This window comes from Misgurnus anguillicaudatus, chromosome 23 (genome assembly GCF_027580225.2).
Source record: "Misgurnus anguillicaudatus chromosome 23, ASM2758022v2, whole genome shotgun sequence".
In the NCBI taxonomy this organism is placed as follows: Eukaryota; Metazoa; Chordata; class Actinopteri; order Cypriniformes; family Cobitidae; genus Misgurnus; species Misgurnus anguillicaudatus.
In genome coordinates this window covers 442,436-457,935 of record NC_073359.2, presented here as the reverse complement: position 1 = coordinate 457,935, position 15,500 = coordinate 442,436, and the positions used below count along the sequence as shown (strand labels likewise).

Genomic DNA, 15,500 nt, shown 5'->3' with positions numbered 1-15,500 from the left:
GCACACACATATAAACAATAGCATTAGATCATCTGAGGTACCTCGGAACGCAGCTCGGAGACGAGCGGTCAATTTCCCACGTCGCGAACAGATTCATTGGCACGGGCATGATCGGAGCCGAACCCACCGAGCCCGAACCCGCGGCACCAGCCATGACGGATCCTGCGGGCGCAGCGGGAGCGGCCGCGGGTACGCCGACACCCGGATTCATGAAGGCGGCCCGGACTCCTCCTCTCTCCATAGCCGCGGCCATCATCGAAGCGACACTCGAGCTGGACTGTGTTGTTTTTGGACCTCACTCTTCATGCACACGGTCCGGATGGATTTCAGCTCATCTCTCACACACACACACAGATTTGCGATGGTGATGGGCGGAGCTTCAGATTAAAGTGGAGCAGATGTGATCTGCGCGAGGCCGATAGAGGGCGCTGCATCACTCTTCTCATTTCCACTTAAATTAAAACACAAATCTGAAACGGATCTTTTCTTTCATTTCGTCCGAATGATCAGTGGTGTGTTGATAGCATAAACAAGCAACACATTTCTCACAATGTTTAAAAAACACAGTTACACAGGGTAATACAATCAAATGCGGAAAAATCCATTAAATTCAATGTCACACACCATCATTTATTAAATCCTGAGAAATTCACGTAGTGCAATATAATGAAACATACACGTCTGCACCCTGAATTAACTCATGAAAAATAGATTTATAAAAAACTACTAAAAGAATCAAACATTTCAACACTTAATTTCTGTTGAGGATTTAAAGGGGTCGTGACGTGGGTTTTTCATGCAATGATGTTTTGTATGCAAATGAGATTGTTATTGTGACATCACAAATCCAGCAATATTGACAAACCATTTAAACACTTGATTACATAAATAAGGATGTTTTAAGCTGTGAAATTTGCAGTGTATTAATCATACAAATATGCCAAAAGCTCAAGAAAATTTCATTTCACGACGTAATTACTACTTTAAAGGTGCAGTGTGTAAATGTAAGCGCCATCTAGTGGTGAGGTTGTGAATTGCAACCAACAGCTTAGTCCACTGCTCACCCCTCGCTTTTGAAACACATAGAGAAGCTACGGTAGCCGCCACCGGACAAACATGTTATCGTCTGAGACAACTTCGTTAAAAAAAAATTGTCCGTTAAGGGGTTCTGTAGAAAAATGGTGGCACAAAATGGCGGCTTCCATGTAAGGGGACCCTCTTTGCTTGTAGATAAAAAGGTCTCGTTCTAAGTTAATAAACACATAACGGTTCATTATGAAAGGTCTTTATACACCCCTGATAATATAGTTTTGTATATTATATTTTGCATTTTTGTCAAGAAATCCTTCTAAAAATTACACACTGCAACTTTAAAGGAATACATCTGGATACAACTTTGGTACTTTGTTTTCAATTTTTGTCACTTTTAAAAACCTGGGAAGAATTGAAGAAGTCATTTTAGAGCTATTATACAGCTGAGAATATTAAGTCGTAATATAATTTAAACGGATGAGTTACAAAAAATTAGCTACATAGACCAAATTAGCTAAATAGACCAAAATCACTTTTTGTACCAGGCTGTAAACATTATTTTCTGTTGTAAAGTTGGGCATTTTAATATGGGGGTGTATGAAAATTGACTTCGTTTTGAAGCCTCATGTGGCCAGTCGATGAATTGCAGTTTAAGTCACTTCTGTATTGGCTTCATCAGAAATCAGAAGTTCGCCCCTCGATGAAAGCTTGACTCATTGATATTAAAGCTCCAATAGCACATATTGTTTCTGCTCATCTCATCTTCATCTTTAGAGTAGTATTGAATTCTTCATATCTCTAAAGAGACTCTAGCGAATGTTTCTGTAAAAACACATTTACTTGCTTACACGTCAGACTAATCTTCCAAAACATTGCTGTCAGGAAGTTTTACCTATTCAAATTTCTACTTTGAGAATTTCCAAATTCCCCCCTTCAAGTTTAAGTTTAAGCAGTTCAAATTATTAACAACAAAATAAGATTTTTAGCAAAACATTTCAGAAAAAAAGCTATTACACAACAGATTTTCTTCCGTATTTCTTTATTTGGTTTAAGTTATTAGTTTTAACCACAGGATACTTTTTAGAGGCACTTATAAGCTTTTACATAATGTACCAGTTAACTTTAATCAAGGCAAACATTTTACCCTAAAAACATTTGTTTTAATATTTATGCTTAACTAAAAAAGGAAAAAAAAAAGAAAACATGATTGTTGTTACTATCATTTTAAATTTAACCATTTACATTTGTACAAGAAATTACAAGATTTCAAATGTATTACGAAATTAAACTGAAAACACTTAAGACATTGCATAATTAAATAGATTTTCATATCACACATAGTAATCATGAGGTTAGATGCATTTCAGCATATAGCATTTATTGTATCTTTGCATCAAAAGTGTATGCTTAGAATATATAATGCATCTATGCCAAGCAAATATACAGTTGTGTCTCTGAAATCATTTTTTATAATGAGATAAAAGCCTAATTATTTATGCATATTCATTAAACGGTTAATGAAAATCTACAGTGATTAAAACACAACATCTAATTTTTAGATGTATCACTCAACACAGATGTAAGTAAGACTTAATTCTAACAAGTGTATCTAAGACTTTATTAAAACAAATAAACTCCTGAGTAAAGTAAATCAAATGTATGATTGTGATGTGTATTTCATTGGTTTAGCCCATTCTTTGGTGTTATGGCAATTTTTTGATATGTGCAAAAGTCAGCACCAATACTTAAAACCGCAAGAGAAAGAAGCGTTCAATAGATGCATTGATTTTTACTCTTCACCGCTCAGTGGTGACACACCGGCAAGCGCAGGTAAGAGTCTCTCGTACACCTGGATGCCCTGTAGAAATACTCCTTCATTCAGGTACTCGTTGTGATCATGGAGGAGGATAGGAGTCAAGTTCATCGGGGAGAATCCAATGGCTGGAAGACCCAACTAAACAAAAAACATTATTACATGAGCTACACGCCAAACCACTGCAAACTAAACAGAAAGATTCATAAGAGCTCAGCTCATGCATAGAGATCAAAACAGATTACAACACGTGATGACCTCACAAATAGGCAAAGTAGTGCGTGATGTCACATGAATCAGCACTTTTTTTACACATCCCTACACAACTTTTTCAAATTATGCACACAAATAAATCCATGAAATAAGTATATAGTGCTTTCTTTACGTTAATATAAGGTACTTGGTTAAAGGTTTGGATGGTTTGTTCTTAAGACTTACTTCCCTGATGAAGCGACTGTCTGTGGCAGCAGGGAAGATTTCCTTTATCAGAGTCATATTCCTGTTATAACACATAATAATAAGTCACATATACAGACTTAAAAACATTTAGTAATGCATGTTTTTGTGTATTATTTATGTGTCTTCTCACATAGCTTTGCAGGCAGAGCTAAATGCTTGCCACCAGGGGTCACTCTCCTCCGTGGACGTCATATTCTGGTCCATGTGTTTCTGAAAATAAAACAAACTTTAAAAATCATGTGGACCATCTAAACATGTTCAGTTTCGAGTTATTTAGGTGTCTGTCTATCATTCAGTTTATTAATATGTAAAAGTAACAAAGATGAGAGAAATATGTTGTGATAATGGTGTGAATGTTAAACTGACCTGTGCGAATTTGTATGTCACATCCTCACCAGCTTCCTTACACCAAGTTTTTATCTGTTTTTCAAACTCCTAAAGAATAAGACATTAGAACATTTAGAGACAGCTTTGAGTTGTGTTTTGGTCGTCATAACTATGTAGACTATGCTTACTGTTTATATTAAATGCTCTGTATTATTAAATATTAAAGATTTAAGTTACTTTGGATTAAAGTGTCTGCTAAATTAATAAATCTAAATATTTATCTGATTGTGTAAAAGTGTGAAAATGGTAGTTCATGTGGAGTCGTTTTACACCGAATCAAGAGAGCGTCATGTTTGACAGCTGATGTATATAATCTTAATATATACACAATTCTGTAAAATGATTTATAAGCTACATGTAAATATATTAAACATGTATATACAAGTACATTGTTTTTGAAAAAATGTGTTTAATTTCATAAAACAATCTGGTATCAGGCTGTCCAGTGGCGTGGCGTGTGGGCATGCAGGGGATGCACTTGCAAATGGGCCCGGGCCAATAGGGGGCCCGGCCGAACTTTTAATAAAAAAAATGTTTTTTCAATAAAAATTTTATTTGTGGCCACAATAAATATATTTTCGTATGCATATCATGTGTAGTGATTTCTTATTTCTCCATAATGTCTAATTTATCCGTCATTTCTTGTTTGCGTTTATTTTTTATTTTTGCATATTTCGCTTCTGCTGTAGACTACTACGCCATAATTTTTTTACCTGACGCATCGCCGCGCCAAAAAAAAGAAAACACAGTGTGAGAGGTTACTATAGCGGCTATCTACATGAACATTAAGGATGGACAAATATAAATATAAAAGTGGGGCCTTAGAGAAGGCGGAGAAGTTAGTCCCGAGTCAAAAACTACCCAAAACATTTTGTTTTTCTTTATTTAAATCTACCCTTTAAAGTAAAAAAGTCAAGTAAAAATATTTGACTACCTTATTAAAAGTATATGTTGTTAACAGACCTGCACGCCACAGTTAACAGTGCCAACGGGCAAGGTTGGGGGGGCTTTGCATATGGGCCCGGGACTGACTTGCTACGTCACTGAGGCTGTCGCTTAAAGCTTCAGATGCAAACCTGTAGGTCGACAGTGGGCGGGATTCTCAAATCAAAGCTGACATCCATTTCTGCTGGTACAACATTGTAAGCCACTCCCCCTTTCACCATCGTCATGTTAACAGTCGTGACATCACCAAGTGTGAAACACTCGCTGGTGTTCAGCCTAAAAGTGACACACAAAAAACACAAAATATTTACAGTTTGTGCCTTCAAAGCATGACTTTATTTCATACTGATGATTGCTCTGAGCACAAAAAATATGTAATGCATGGGCAGATCTACCGGGGTGGCAAGCGCCACCCTAAGAAAAAGCACTGCCACCCTATATGCCACCCCAGCACTGGTATCCTGATGTATAAAATATATATTTAATCAGTTTCTTTGACCAATTTACACTTCAATGTGATGAGATAGAAGACCGTGTACCTGTAAATAACGGCAAGAAAACGCTTCTTTATAGTACTGCGTAGTCCAAACGAATGACTCTTATGAACTGCTTCATTTTAGTGAATCAGACAAAAGGCTTGTTCGACTTCATGCGGCGGCGAAAGAACCGACAGCCAGATGACGTCAAAGTTCCACGAGAGTAACATAAAAGCAAATTTGTAAAATTTCGCAAATTGCTCTCACGGTACTTTGACGTCATCCGGCTGTCGATTCTTGCGGCGCCGGATGAAGTCGAACAAACCTAAAGTCAATGCAACCAGTCTGATCATGAACACATGACTCTATACGGCTCTTTAACGAATCAAAGCATTTGAATCAGGTTGCGTCTTCGGAATTGTCCAAACTTTTTAGCGAGGTCACGTGACAACAAAAACTGCATTTTGCATTGTCCGTCGATAAAGATAAGCTTCACATCAACAAATCAAGATATTGAATTGATGAATCAGGATCAAAAATAAAAATTTGATTGACCGTCTTAATATGGTCTGAGGTAGTTGCTAGTTATATGAGAACTGAACAGCAGGTTAAGGTCTATTTAAACAAAGAAATTGGACTAACCGACATTTCTCTTTCTCTCTGAAATCCAAGAATGAGTTTATAACTCGCCGCTGTGGACATAATAAAAAAAGGACACAATCAGTTTCTGATCACAGAGATTAGTTTTAGTTAGAGTTCAAACACACTCACTAGTTTTTCTGCTGCCGTGTTCTCCACAAACCTGGAGCCATGACCTGGACTTCCAGGACAACTAACCGTAATCCCTGTAAAACAGAATTAACATCAGACACTTTAACATCACAGGTAGTTTATTAACAAAGTCTCAATCAATGTGACGACTAAAATGAGATGATACTCACACCATGGGTTTTTTTCTCCATAGAAGACAGTAAAGTTGTTTGTGGGATTTGCCAAACCTTTGTGTAAAAAACAAAGAAGAGAAAGGGTTGTTCATGATTCACTGGATTATATATAGAGGAAAGATCTTAAAGATATACAGAGATAGATACAATTCAATGTAATGTTTTTAGGTACTAAAGTACTCGGAAGAATTAAGAATTGCTTCCATGAATAATTGTTGCCTGCACCTCTATAATCTACACACTAGAAGATGACTGATATATCTAATGAAAATTTGCCTTTTGCTTTAAAAAAAAGCATCTCCTAAACACCAAAATGTACCACACCTAAACTACAATCAATGACAGAATAAAAGTTTATTTAAATAACACAGAACCAGTAAGATGGTTTACATACCTACAGTAAATTACTGGGAGGCAGCATTATTAATACATAAAATAAATAAAATATCCAGTAACACTGATATCACCTTAAAAAACTGAAATACAAGATTTAAAAACAAACTACGCCTATTTACCATCAACCTAATTGATCAAGTATGTTTGACAAACTTAGTTTCTTAAAATAAAGAGCCATTCCATACGTTCAAATATATGAACATTTACATTCACCGCATGCAAATCTGGCAGCTATCTTGCTGTCGGGGAACATAACTTGAAAAACTAGGCTTAATTCTCACTATTCCTACAAATCGTGTGAAGATATAAGCACCTTTAGTTGAAGCCGTTCATCGATGTAAAAAATCCGATGATGGGGTTCAAAGTTTCTTTGTGTGCAGAAAGGTGCTTTGCGCCCTTAACATAGCTACCTTAACACCGGTTTCATGTTTGAAAGAGTTGCCATTTTGTGCGTCCAAGGTCATGATCTGTTTCAAGCCATACATTATACTTATCTGAATGAAACCACACATTAACACCCACCATTTATCAGATAAATTTACGTTTAAGTTACATTGCTGCAGTAGGGGCCCTCTCGCAACGAGCATTCCCTCGACTAGCCTGATCGCAAGAACGCCTGATTAAAATTAGCAATTAAATATATTTTACATGTATTCTTTGGACAAATTTCATGACTTTTAGCATGCAAATAAAGGGGAAAACGGAGGGATATCGGCCCTAAAAAAAAAAAAAAAATCTAGACATCGGCAATAGAAAAACTCATATTGGTCGATCTCTAGCACACACACCAACATTTAGCAGGGCAGATACACATCAAAAGGACACGTGCTATATGGATCTATGTGTATAGTTTCTGACTGAGTTTAGTGTCTTCTCACTAACACATCTGCATTAGTTTTGCACGTGTGATAAAGATAAACAGGCTGCTGTATTCTTTATGTAGCCGATTCAGTCACGTAACAGAAATTGCAGAGCATTTTCTTTCAAAAACAAAACTAACCAGTGTTACACTATATGAGATTGGTATTTCTCAAATGGCAGAAAACATAATATTACAGTTTAACTCCAGTATCATGCAGGCCTAGCATGGGTCGCCATGTATTACTATATTTTCACTGCAAGCTGATATAGCAGTATCTTTATTACACCTAATATAGCGGTCCAAAGGGAAGATAAATCATAACGCACTGTGTCTGATAAACAATAAAACTGGATCATAGTAACAAAGTAAGCTGTATTTCACACAGTGTAGTAATTGACGACTGACATTAAAGTCAACATAACAAATAACTTTAGGTAAAAACACAAGCAAACCTATAATCAACACATTTCCTTCAGAAATACAGACACTAAAGTATCAGTCTGTGCATTCATCACTTAAATCCATCCTGAAATGTTTGTAATAAACTGCAATGACAGGAAATAAGTGTCTTCAATCTAAAGACGTATTTACCTTCATCAAGAGCAAAACCCACATTGAGCTTCTGAAATTCAGCGTGCTTTACAAACGTCTCCATACCCTTATGTCCTCCCACCTCCTCATCTGGAAAAAATAGGAAAAGATTATCAATATGTCAAGACAGATATGAATGTGGCACCAACTGAGCTTATTAATTATATTTTACTCAACAAACACATATATACATGTATTACATCAACATGGATGTTTAAAGGGGTATTATTATGCTTGATTTTGAAATGTGGGTGTCATAGGATAGGTTATATCATGGTTGTTTGTTCAAAAAGAACATTATTTTTCACAGATTTTACAGCTTTCTTCACAGCTTGTCTTAAACACACCGTTACATCCAGAGTCTATAAAGCCCCTACTTCAAAATCAGCCAAACACAATATCAGGTTTCTGAACTTCTGCTAGGGTGAAGTTTTTTATAAACTCCTGTTGTAGTGTTATCGTGTAGCTGGTGAAACCGGAGCTTTTGGCTTGTGACGTTGCAGTTCGTGCTAAGACGAGCCTCTTCAATGTCTTCTGATTGGCCAACATGTTATGTAGGGGATATACAGGGTTCCCACACCTTAGTTAACTTCAAATTCAAGGACCTTTCAAGGACTTTCCAGGTCCAATACCCTTAAATTCAAGGACTAATCCCATTAAATGAAATATGGCATCTACTCGCTTTGTATTGACCTGGTACAAATGTTAAATGTATAGTGCGAGGAAATCTTTTCCCAGCGGTCTTCAGTCTGCGAAGTGCTTCAATGTACCTGCGGGCCAAAATGAACATCGATCAAAACAAAAGCAGCTGACACAAGCAAACATTTAATGTGCTGTAAATGTCTATAAACTTACTGGATTGTTACACATTTCATATCCTGAGCTCCTCTGCCAAAAATGTTGCCATCAGCATCTTTAACGGCAGCAAATGGGTCATATTTCCAGTGTTCCTGAGACAGACGGGCATACAACAGGTGAGTTTCTGACACACACATCATGATCTGATCGGTAGGATGTGTTACGCCACAATACCTCATAAACCGGCACAACATCAGTGTGTGAGTTTAACAGAACCGACTTCAGCTCCGGCCTGGTGCCGACCCACGTCATGATGGCAATGACTCGTCCAGGACATATCTGAGGACGAGTCAAAGAAACACTCTTAACTCGGTTATTTACACTCTTCACAATGTTTATGTGTCCTTAACAGGGCTTGACATGAGACATCTGTCCTGATAGCTCAGTCAGAATAAACTTATATGTATTCCAAAGTGATCAGTCATATGTTTATCTGGCAGAGGATTACATGCACAAAATATATACAAGACACTTGAGGGGGCACCTGAGCAATATCTACAGACCAAAATATCATAGTGACCTATGTAACTTGAGCAACCACCATGAACAGAACAACAACAACAAATACCAAGAAAACCAAACAACTGCACAGCAACATGCTATAAACACTCATCTATGCAATGCAAGGGTCAGTGTCCTGCAAACTCTGCTTTAACACGTGTGCCTGTAATGTGCAAGTAATAACGAAGATGTTGATCAGCCTCGTTCAGAGGTTATTGATCAGAACTTAAACTAAACTCAGATCAGTGGCTCTCCAGGGGGATTTGGCACACATTAACATACAGGTATCACATGTACACCAATAAAGTTTCACAGAAATAAAAACCCTTTATACAAACAGAATACAGAAAATAAACAGAAATGCATCTGGGATTTGTCCAGGGATCATTTGATTTTGGTTCATTCACACTGCCAATGATTTTGCGGAATCTGTGTGTGGATTCACATACCGTAAAGATCCCGTAAAGACACGTGACGTATTTAAAGTCCTGAACTTGTTAGGTTTTTCCTGCAGTGTCTGAAGTTTGCTTATTATCGGTGAATTTTCTCTCGAGAATGACGCACATGCATTTTTGTTTGCGATAAGATCATAAAGTAGCGTGTGACGCACTGTTCTGTTATTATGGTGAACAATCATATATTAAGCGCGGATAGTGATCTGATCTCTGCTTCAGTCCAGTTTGCAGACGTTTCTCATCGTATATGTTAATCTGCATTTAAAGAGCTCCTATTATAGCCTTTTTACAAGATGTAATATAAGTCTCAGATGTGCCCAGAATGTATCTGTGAAGTTACCCCACAAATCATTTATTTGTCTAAAGTGCCCATATATGGGTGTTTTCATGTCTGTACCTTTAAATGCAAATGAGCTCCAGCTCCTCACTTCCTTACAAACAGACAGTGAGCGCTTTCAGTTCAAATAGATCTGATTAATACAGTCTGAGACAATAATATCTAGTGCACAGAGTACAACTCACTGATAAATTTGATATTTTTGTGATGTGACACTGAATTTGAAACAGCACATTGTACTTTCTGCATCTATCATTAAAGTATTTATTAGTAATACAGTGGAAATTGGTAGAAATGTAAATATTTGGTAAGCATGTTGATTTTTGGTGTGTGCCCCTAAATTTTCTGGTGGTGCCCCTAAAATTTTCAGTTGGGGCCACAGTGCTCCTAGTGAAAAAAGTTAGTCTGGAGCCCTGGGTGGAAACTATGGTAATGCAGTACTGTAAGTGGGCGGGGCTTTATCAATGTGACCTCAAATTGATAAGACAATCAAAACAGCATGTCTAATGACAATTAACTTTGACAATTAAGCGGGTGGATTTTTCTCATTGTAGGGTGGTTGTGTTCACACACTGCCAGCATGCATTATGTCTAAACCCCTTATAAAAGTGAATTTTGCATAATAGGTGCCCTTTAAAACCTCAGTGTCAAAGAGCTAGACGACAACTTCTTGTTGCGATGACAAGCTTCTGCCTTTTGTTCGCACAGTTCTGTAAATGTTCCAGCAATGTTACTAATTCCCCTTTGCAGGAGCAATTCCAAAACATTTCCAGGATGTGTTTGTGTTCACACAGAAGGCTCTGACAATTTAACCAAAATTTTCTGGAATCAAAGTGTTGTGTAAATGGGGTTTAAGAGACAAATAAATTGTTTTATTGCTCATTGCAAACACGGCTGCTTAGAATAAAAATTCAGATTAGAATAAAAGTCAGTGTTTCCCACACTTTGACTTTACTTGGGTGGGCCCAAGTAACGGAGGACCTAAAGTTTGCTGTTCGCACTGTTCTGAGTTTAGTTTCATCTCTGATCAACAACCTCCGAATGAGTTTGCAGAACACTGGCCCTTTAAGACCCCTGTTCTTCACGGAGGATCTGGGACCTGTACGGTTCCGAATCTTCATTTTAAAATGTCAGTCGCAGTTTAATTATCTCGTGTCCAGGGTCTGATTTACAGTGTGTGTAAAACTCTAGTCGATTGGAGAACGGCCATGATCAGAGTCAGTCAGCGCTAACACGCTAAAGCACATTTGATGTTTCAAGCGCGCCTCTGGTTTCTATCGCGATAACAATTGGCTCGTTTTGAATGTCACAACCATGCGCTCCACTTTCTTTTACCCATTTTTATAATATCATTATTAATGAACCACCTAAAAAGTTTTTTCATAGAGCACAGAGATGGTAGCAAAAAAGCAATGATAATGTCAAGCTCATTGCACTGACAGAGCAAAGCTCAAGCTGACTCTAGATCTAAAAAACACAAAGCTGTAATGTAAAGTCACCCGTCACCAGGACAGCAAGTAGACTTTTGAATCTGAAATATTGAGTGGATTAAGCTGCAAACGAGGAAATGCAAGAGAGGCACTTTTACTGCTTTTGCTCTAATAGAAACTGAAGAAACCATTATAGACCATTTTCAAGATTTAACACTGGTCCAGAAGCAGTTTCAGTTTTTTAATACTACTATTTATTGTATGTCGTATTATATGTTGTATAAGATTATTTCACAAATAAAGAAAACAAGAAAATGGTTACAAACTGAAAGAAGAAGTGTTTCTGGACCAGTGTTGTTTACATCTTCCAAAATGGTCTATAACACCGGTCACATTTATAATCCTATTTTAATCTATAGACCTGCAATGCGATTAAAATACTATACATATTATTGTATTCAATAGAGTTTGATCATTTCAGATAACTTCATATATCAGTGCTTAGTCAAACAGTCTGCTTCATTCATGGCAAAGAGAGTTCAGGGTGATTCAATTTCTGAAATATAATGTAGACCGATTTTTGTCAAGGGGTAATGATTGCAATTTCAACGGCTACCACCACAAGTATATTTCAGATCTGTGGGAAAAACTGAAAGTGATTTGATTGTTGTGTCATGTCTGGTTAGCAGCACACTTATTTAACTATTAAAATATGCATGACAAAGAACATGATGAGAGTCAGATCAATGTAACTAACAGAACATGGTACAATCAAAAGCAAAAACATGGGTTCAAAACACAGGGAATGCATTTACTACTTAAAGTCAAGTAACAGATTAATGTTTTTACCTCCACTTTCTTCATAGGCAAACCAAGTTCCTTTGCCAACCGGTCCAGAAATCTTAATGCAGCGTCTAACAATGATTGACAGGTGACAAAACATTTTCAAATTTAAGACACCACCCAAATATATACCATGGATTATATTAAGTGGTATTATCACAGTGTACAGTTGAAAGATATGATGGGCCAAAGTGTGCTCCACTTGTAATTCATTTATTATTATTTGTAAAAACATTTAGGGGTCAAAGATAGCCTTGGAAAACCCAGACATCTTCCGGCAAATTCAGATTTGCTCTGCAAGTAGTCTGGCAAGGAGGCCATTCAAGCCCATTTCTAATGCCGAGAAATCCCGGCACCAATCAGAAACGTTGGGGCAGCCTTTACACGATGATGACAGCACAGCGACGGTGAAGCAGATTTTGTACATTACAAAGATGGATGCCCCCGCCGTAAAACATCACTCGTTCGAATCAGCTATCGCGTCTGTTTTAAGCGCTTTAAACTTTTCCTTTTCGTTAAAACCCGAGCCAAAAACAACACTCAAAGCCTTCATATCTTAAAAAAAAGATGTTATCACTGTCTTACCCATAGATATCTATAAAGGCTAGATGTCTCGTCCGCGCTGCTGGCCAATTGAGTGGAACGTCCGCATTTGGCGTCCATCTTACCACAGGGCGCTCACTCACTCGTAGCATTGTGCTTTAATGGTGCAGGCACTTATGACCATAACTTGCTTAATTTTCTATCGATTTTCAAATGGTTTGGTTTGTTATAAATATCACAGATGTACCTATGACACTGCATACTTATGATTCATGAAAAGTCTTCATTGTAAAAGCATCCAGAATTATAGCCATGTTAAAAACGATTGTAAGAAACCACACCGTTTGAAAAGTTATGGTCATTTAAAAGTACATCCATCATTAAAACTCAATGCTACGAGTGAGCGAGCTGCCTGTGGTAAGATGGCCGCCAGGTGATGACATTAGAGACTCCACTATAACACATCTAGCCTGTCTTTGGTCTTACTGACTGGATCCGGCAAAAGTCTGATATAGCTCTGCATACGTCATCTCCTTCATCGCTGTGATTGGTTTTAGGTCTATCCAATTGGACACAGAGGCATTTGACTGACATCCCCTTTGGAAATGATTTGTCTATGAAGCTTTGCCAGATCATAACTCAGTTACTACTGAGAATGGTCTGGTTTAATCCAGGCTAGGTCAAAGATGTATTACTGGGCGAAGGTTAATCTTCATTATAAACCCAAACTTCAGAGGTGAAACATTAATACCCCTATAATGTAACCGTGTCTCTGTAAATCAAATACGGTACCATAATCAGGTTCAGGGTGGACGGTCTTCAGTCTCAGATATTCTCTGAACAGAGTCACTGATGGATCTTCTGAACCCGTCTTATCCTGAACGACTCCACCTCCACTCGGTCCATCTTTATCAGGCAACATCTGATCCACTGTCCTGCAGGAACAGACGTCTGATCTAATACACTGACATTACTACACTCCTATACTTCATTACATTTAAATAATCCAAAAGATCTTAATGGTTCTAAAAAAAAAGGCTTCACTTCTTTATGCAAATTTCATTTCTTTGTGGGGATAAGCGATGTTCTTAGGACTAGTATGCACATTTAATAACATTATTACTACTACTTAGCGTGTACTAGCTCAGTCATTTCACTAATCACCTAAGGTTAAAAACGTGTAATCGATCAAGGACACAAACTGTGATGATCTATAACATATCATATTTTAAGTACAACACCATACAGTTAATCTAAATGATGCGTGCACAACTGGATATCGCCGTGATGTGCAGAACAATATATTAGTCGTAAACACGGGTCAAATTTCAAGTGAATCATGTGAACGCATCTAATATACAATGAAAAAAACAAACAGTGTCATCCTTAACAAGACACATCTAACGTAAACAACAAACACAGTCAATAACAGCCGATATTCTGCTTCATAGATTTACTCACCGGCAACCTCAAAACGAGCAGAGAGATAATCTGTGTTTTAAACTAGTGAGGAAACGCTTAACTAAGTGTTTATCTATCTCTATCGCTTATGTAAAGTCATTCAGAACTTACCTTTGGTCCAGGGATCTCAGATTAACCGGTTAGTTATTAAACTCGATCATGTAAACTCCTCGCTCCGGACTGCAGCGTAATGACGTAGTAGATGCATTGTTGTGACGTAGCTGATATACATATCATGCGTCTTGCCTCTATGGAAGGCCGTTAAAGCAAAAACGTAATAAAATTAACAGGAATGTGTTTTCATTAGAACATGAATAACTTACTATTAATTGTGTTATAGCAAGTATAAGAAGAAGCACTGGGACCCAATGATTGCACTTAAATATCCGATTTATTTCATGGGCAAAGTGCAAAGCCATTCAATGAGCAAAGTTAAAACTCTTATGTTTGTGGTGTATTGTGGAGTTGTTGACCTAATAATGTTTGTGCCTACAATCTTGCTCAAAATATGAAATACATGAAGATGTGTCCTAGTTATTAAAGACTGATGTTTGAAACTGTATCCATCCAGCTCATGTGAAATGTAAAAATAATGCTAACATGACCCAGTTGAGTCTTGATGTTGCACTGACCAAGTTCAATTATAACAACAAGTAGTCTTAAGTAAGTGAAATATCCTAGATGCTGCACCTTTACATTACTCAGTCAATGTGTAGCTTGACAGGGTTTAAGTTTAAAATGTTTACAGTGTCATGCTGGTTGTAAAAGTGTCTGTGACCCTCTGACTTTTTTAGACTGTGTGATGAGGGGTAATGTGAAAATATTTTGCCTGTGTTCACCGATGGTGATGCTTCATTATTGTCCACATACTACATCTTGTAAATAAATCAAGAGATGGTATAGGTTGTTTTTTTGTTCTATAATAATTATAATTATATATTTTCTATATTGTAAATGTTTAAAGAAAAAACAGAGTAGTTATTTTTGTGTGAAATTAGGCTAAATAAAACTAAACCTACACAAAACAAAAATACCAGATGCAGAATAATAGTTCCATTGCAACACCAGTGCCCAGCAGCAGCCCTGCGCTTAAGCAATTTTGGAATGAGAGCGACTCGAGTCTTCCACTTCAGTTTGGTTTGAAATTCTTTGAAGTTTAAGTTGTAC

General features: G+C 37.3%; 2 protein-coding genes across 5 annotated transcripts in view; both read right to left on the bottom strand.

Moving 5' to 3' along the window:
- LOC141359285 (phosphofurin acidic cluster sorting protein 2-like) overlaps positions 1-372 on the bottom strand; it is a 53,298-nt gene extending 52,926 nt beyond the window's left edge. For both annotated transcript variants that reach the window (XM_073861459.1, XM_073861460.1), the window contains exon 1: positions 42-372. In XM_073861459.1, coding sequence (XP_073717560.1) covers positions 42-256 — 215 coding nt within the window. In that variant the 5' untranslated portion in view covers positions 257-372. The remainder of the gene's footprint in view (positions 1-41) is intronic.
- A 1,709-nt stretch (positions 373-2,081) lies between these two features.
- On the bottom strand, positions 2,082-14,599 carry LOC129453712 (aminoacylase-1). Of its 3 annotated transcripts, none has more exons than XM_073861563.1 (15): positions 14,334-14,483; positions 13,665-13,807; positions 12,336-12,400; positions 8,938-9,042; positions 8,761-8,855; positions 8,599-8,675; positions 7,906-7,995; positions 6,054-6,110; positions 5,884-5,957; positions 5,755-5,804; positions 4,768-4,912; positions 3,671-3,739; positions 3,435-3,514; positions 3,284-3,344; positions 2,084-2,986 (listed from the first exon to the last, which is right to left on the bottom strand). In XM_073861563.1, exons 2-15 carry the CDS (start codon positions 13,792-13,794, stop codon positions 2,822-2,824), a joined length of 1,263 nt encoding a protein of 420 aa, XP_073717664.1. In that variant the 5' UTR covers positions 13,795-13,807; positions 14,334-14,483; the 3' UTR covers positions 2,084-2,821. The 3 variants fall into 3 exon arrangements, with proteins under 3 accessions (XP_073717667.1, XP_073717664.1, XP_073717663.1); XM_073861562.1 differs by having other exon boundaries at positions 2,085-2,986; positions 14,445-14,599; XM_073861566.1 differs by lacking the exons at positions 12,336-12,400; positions 13,665-13,807; positions 14,334-14,483 and adding an exon at positions 11,556-11,593 and having other exon boundaries at positions 2,082-2,986.
- Positions 14,600-15,500: the final 901 nt, after the last annotated feature.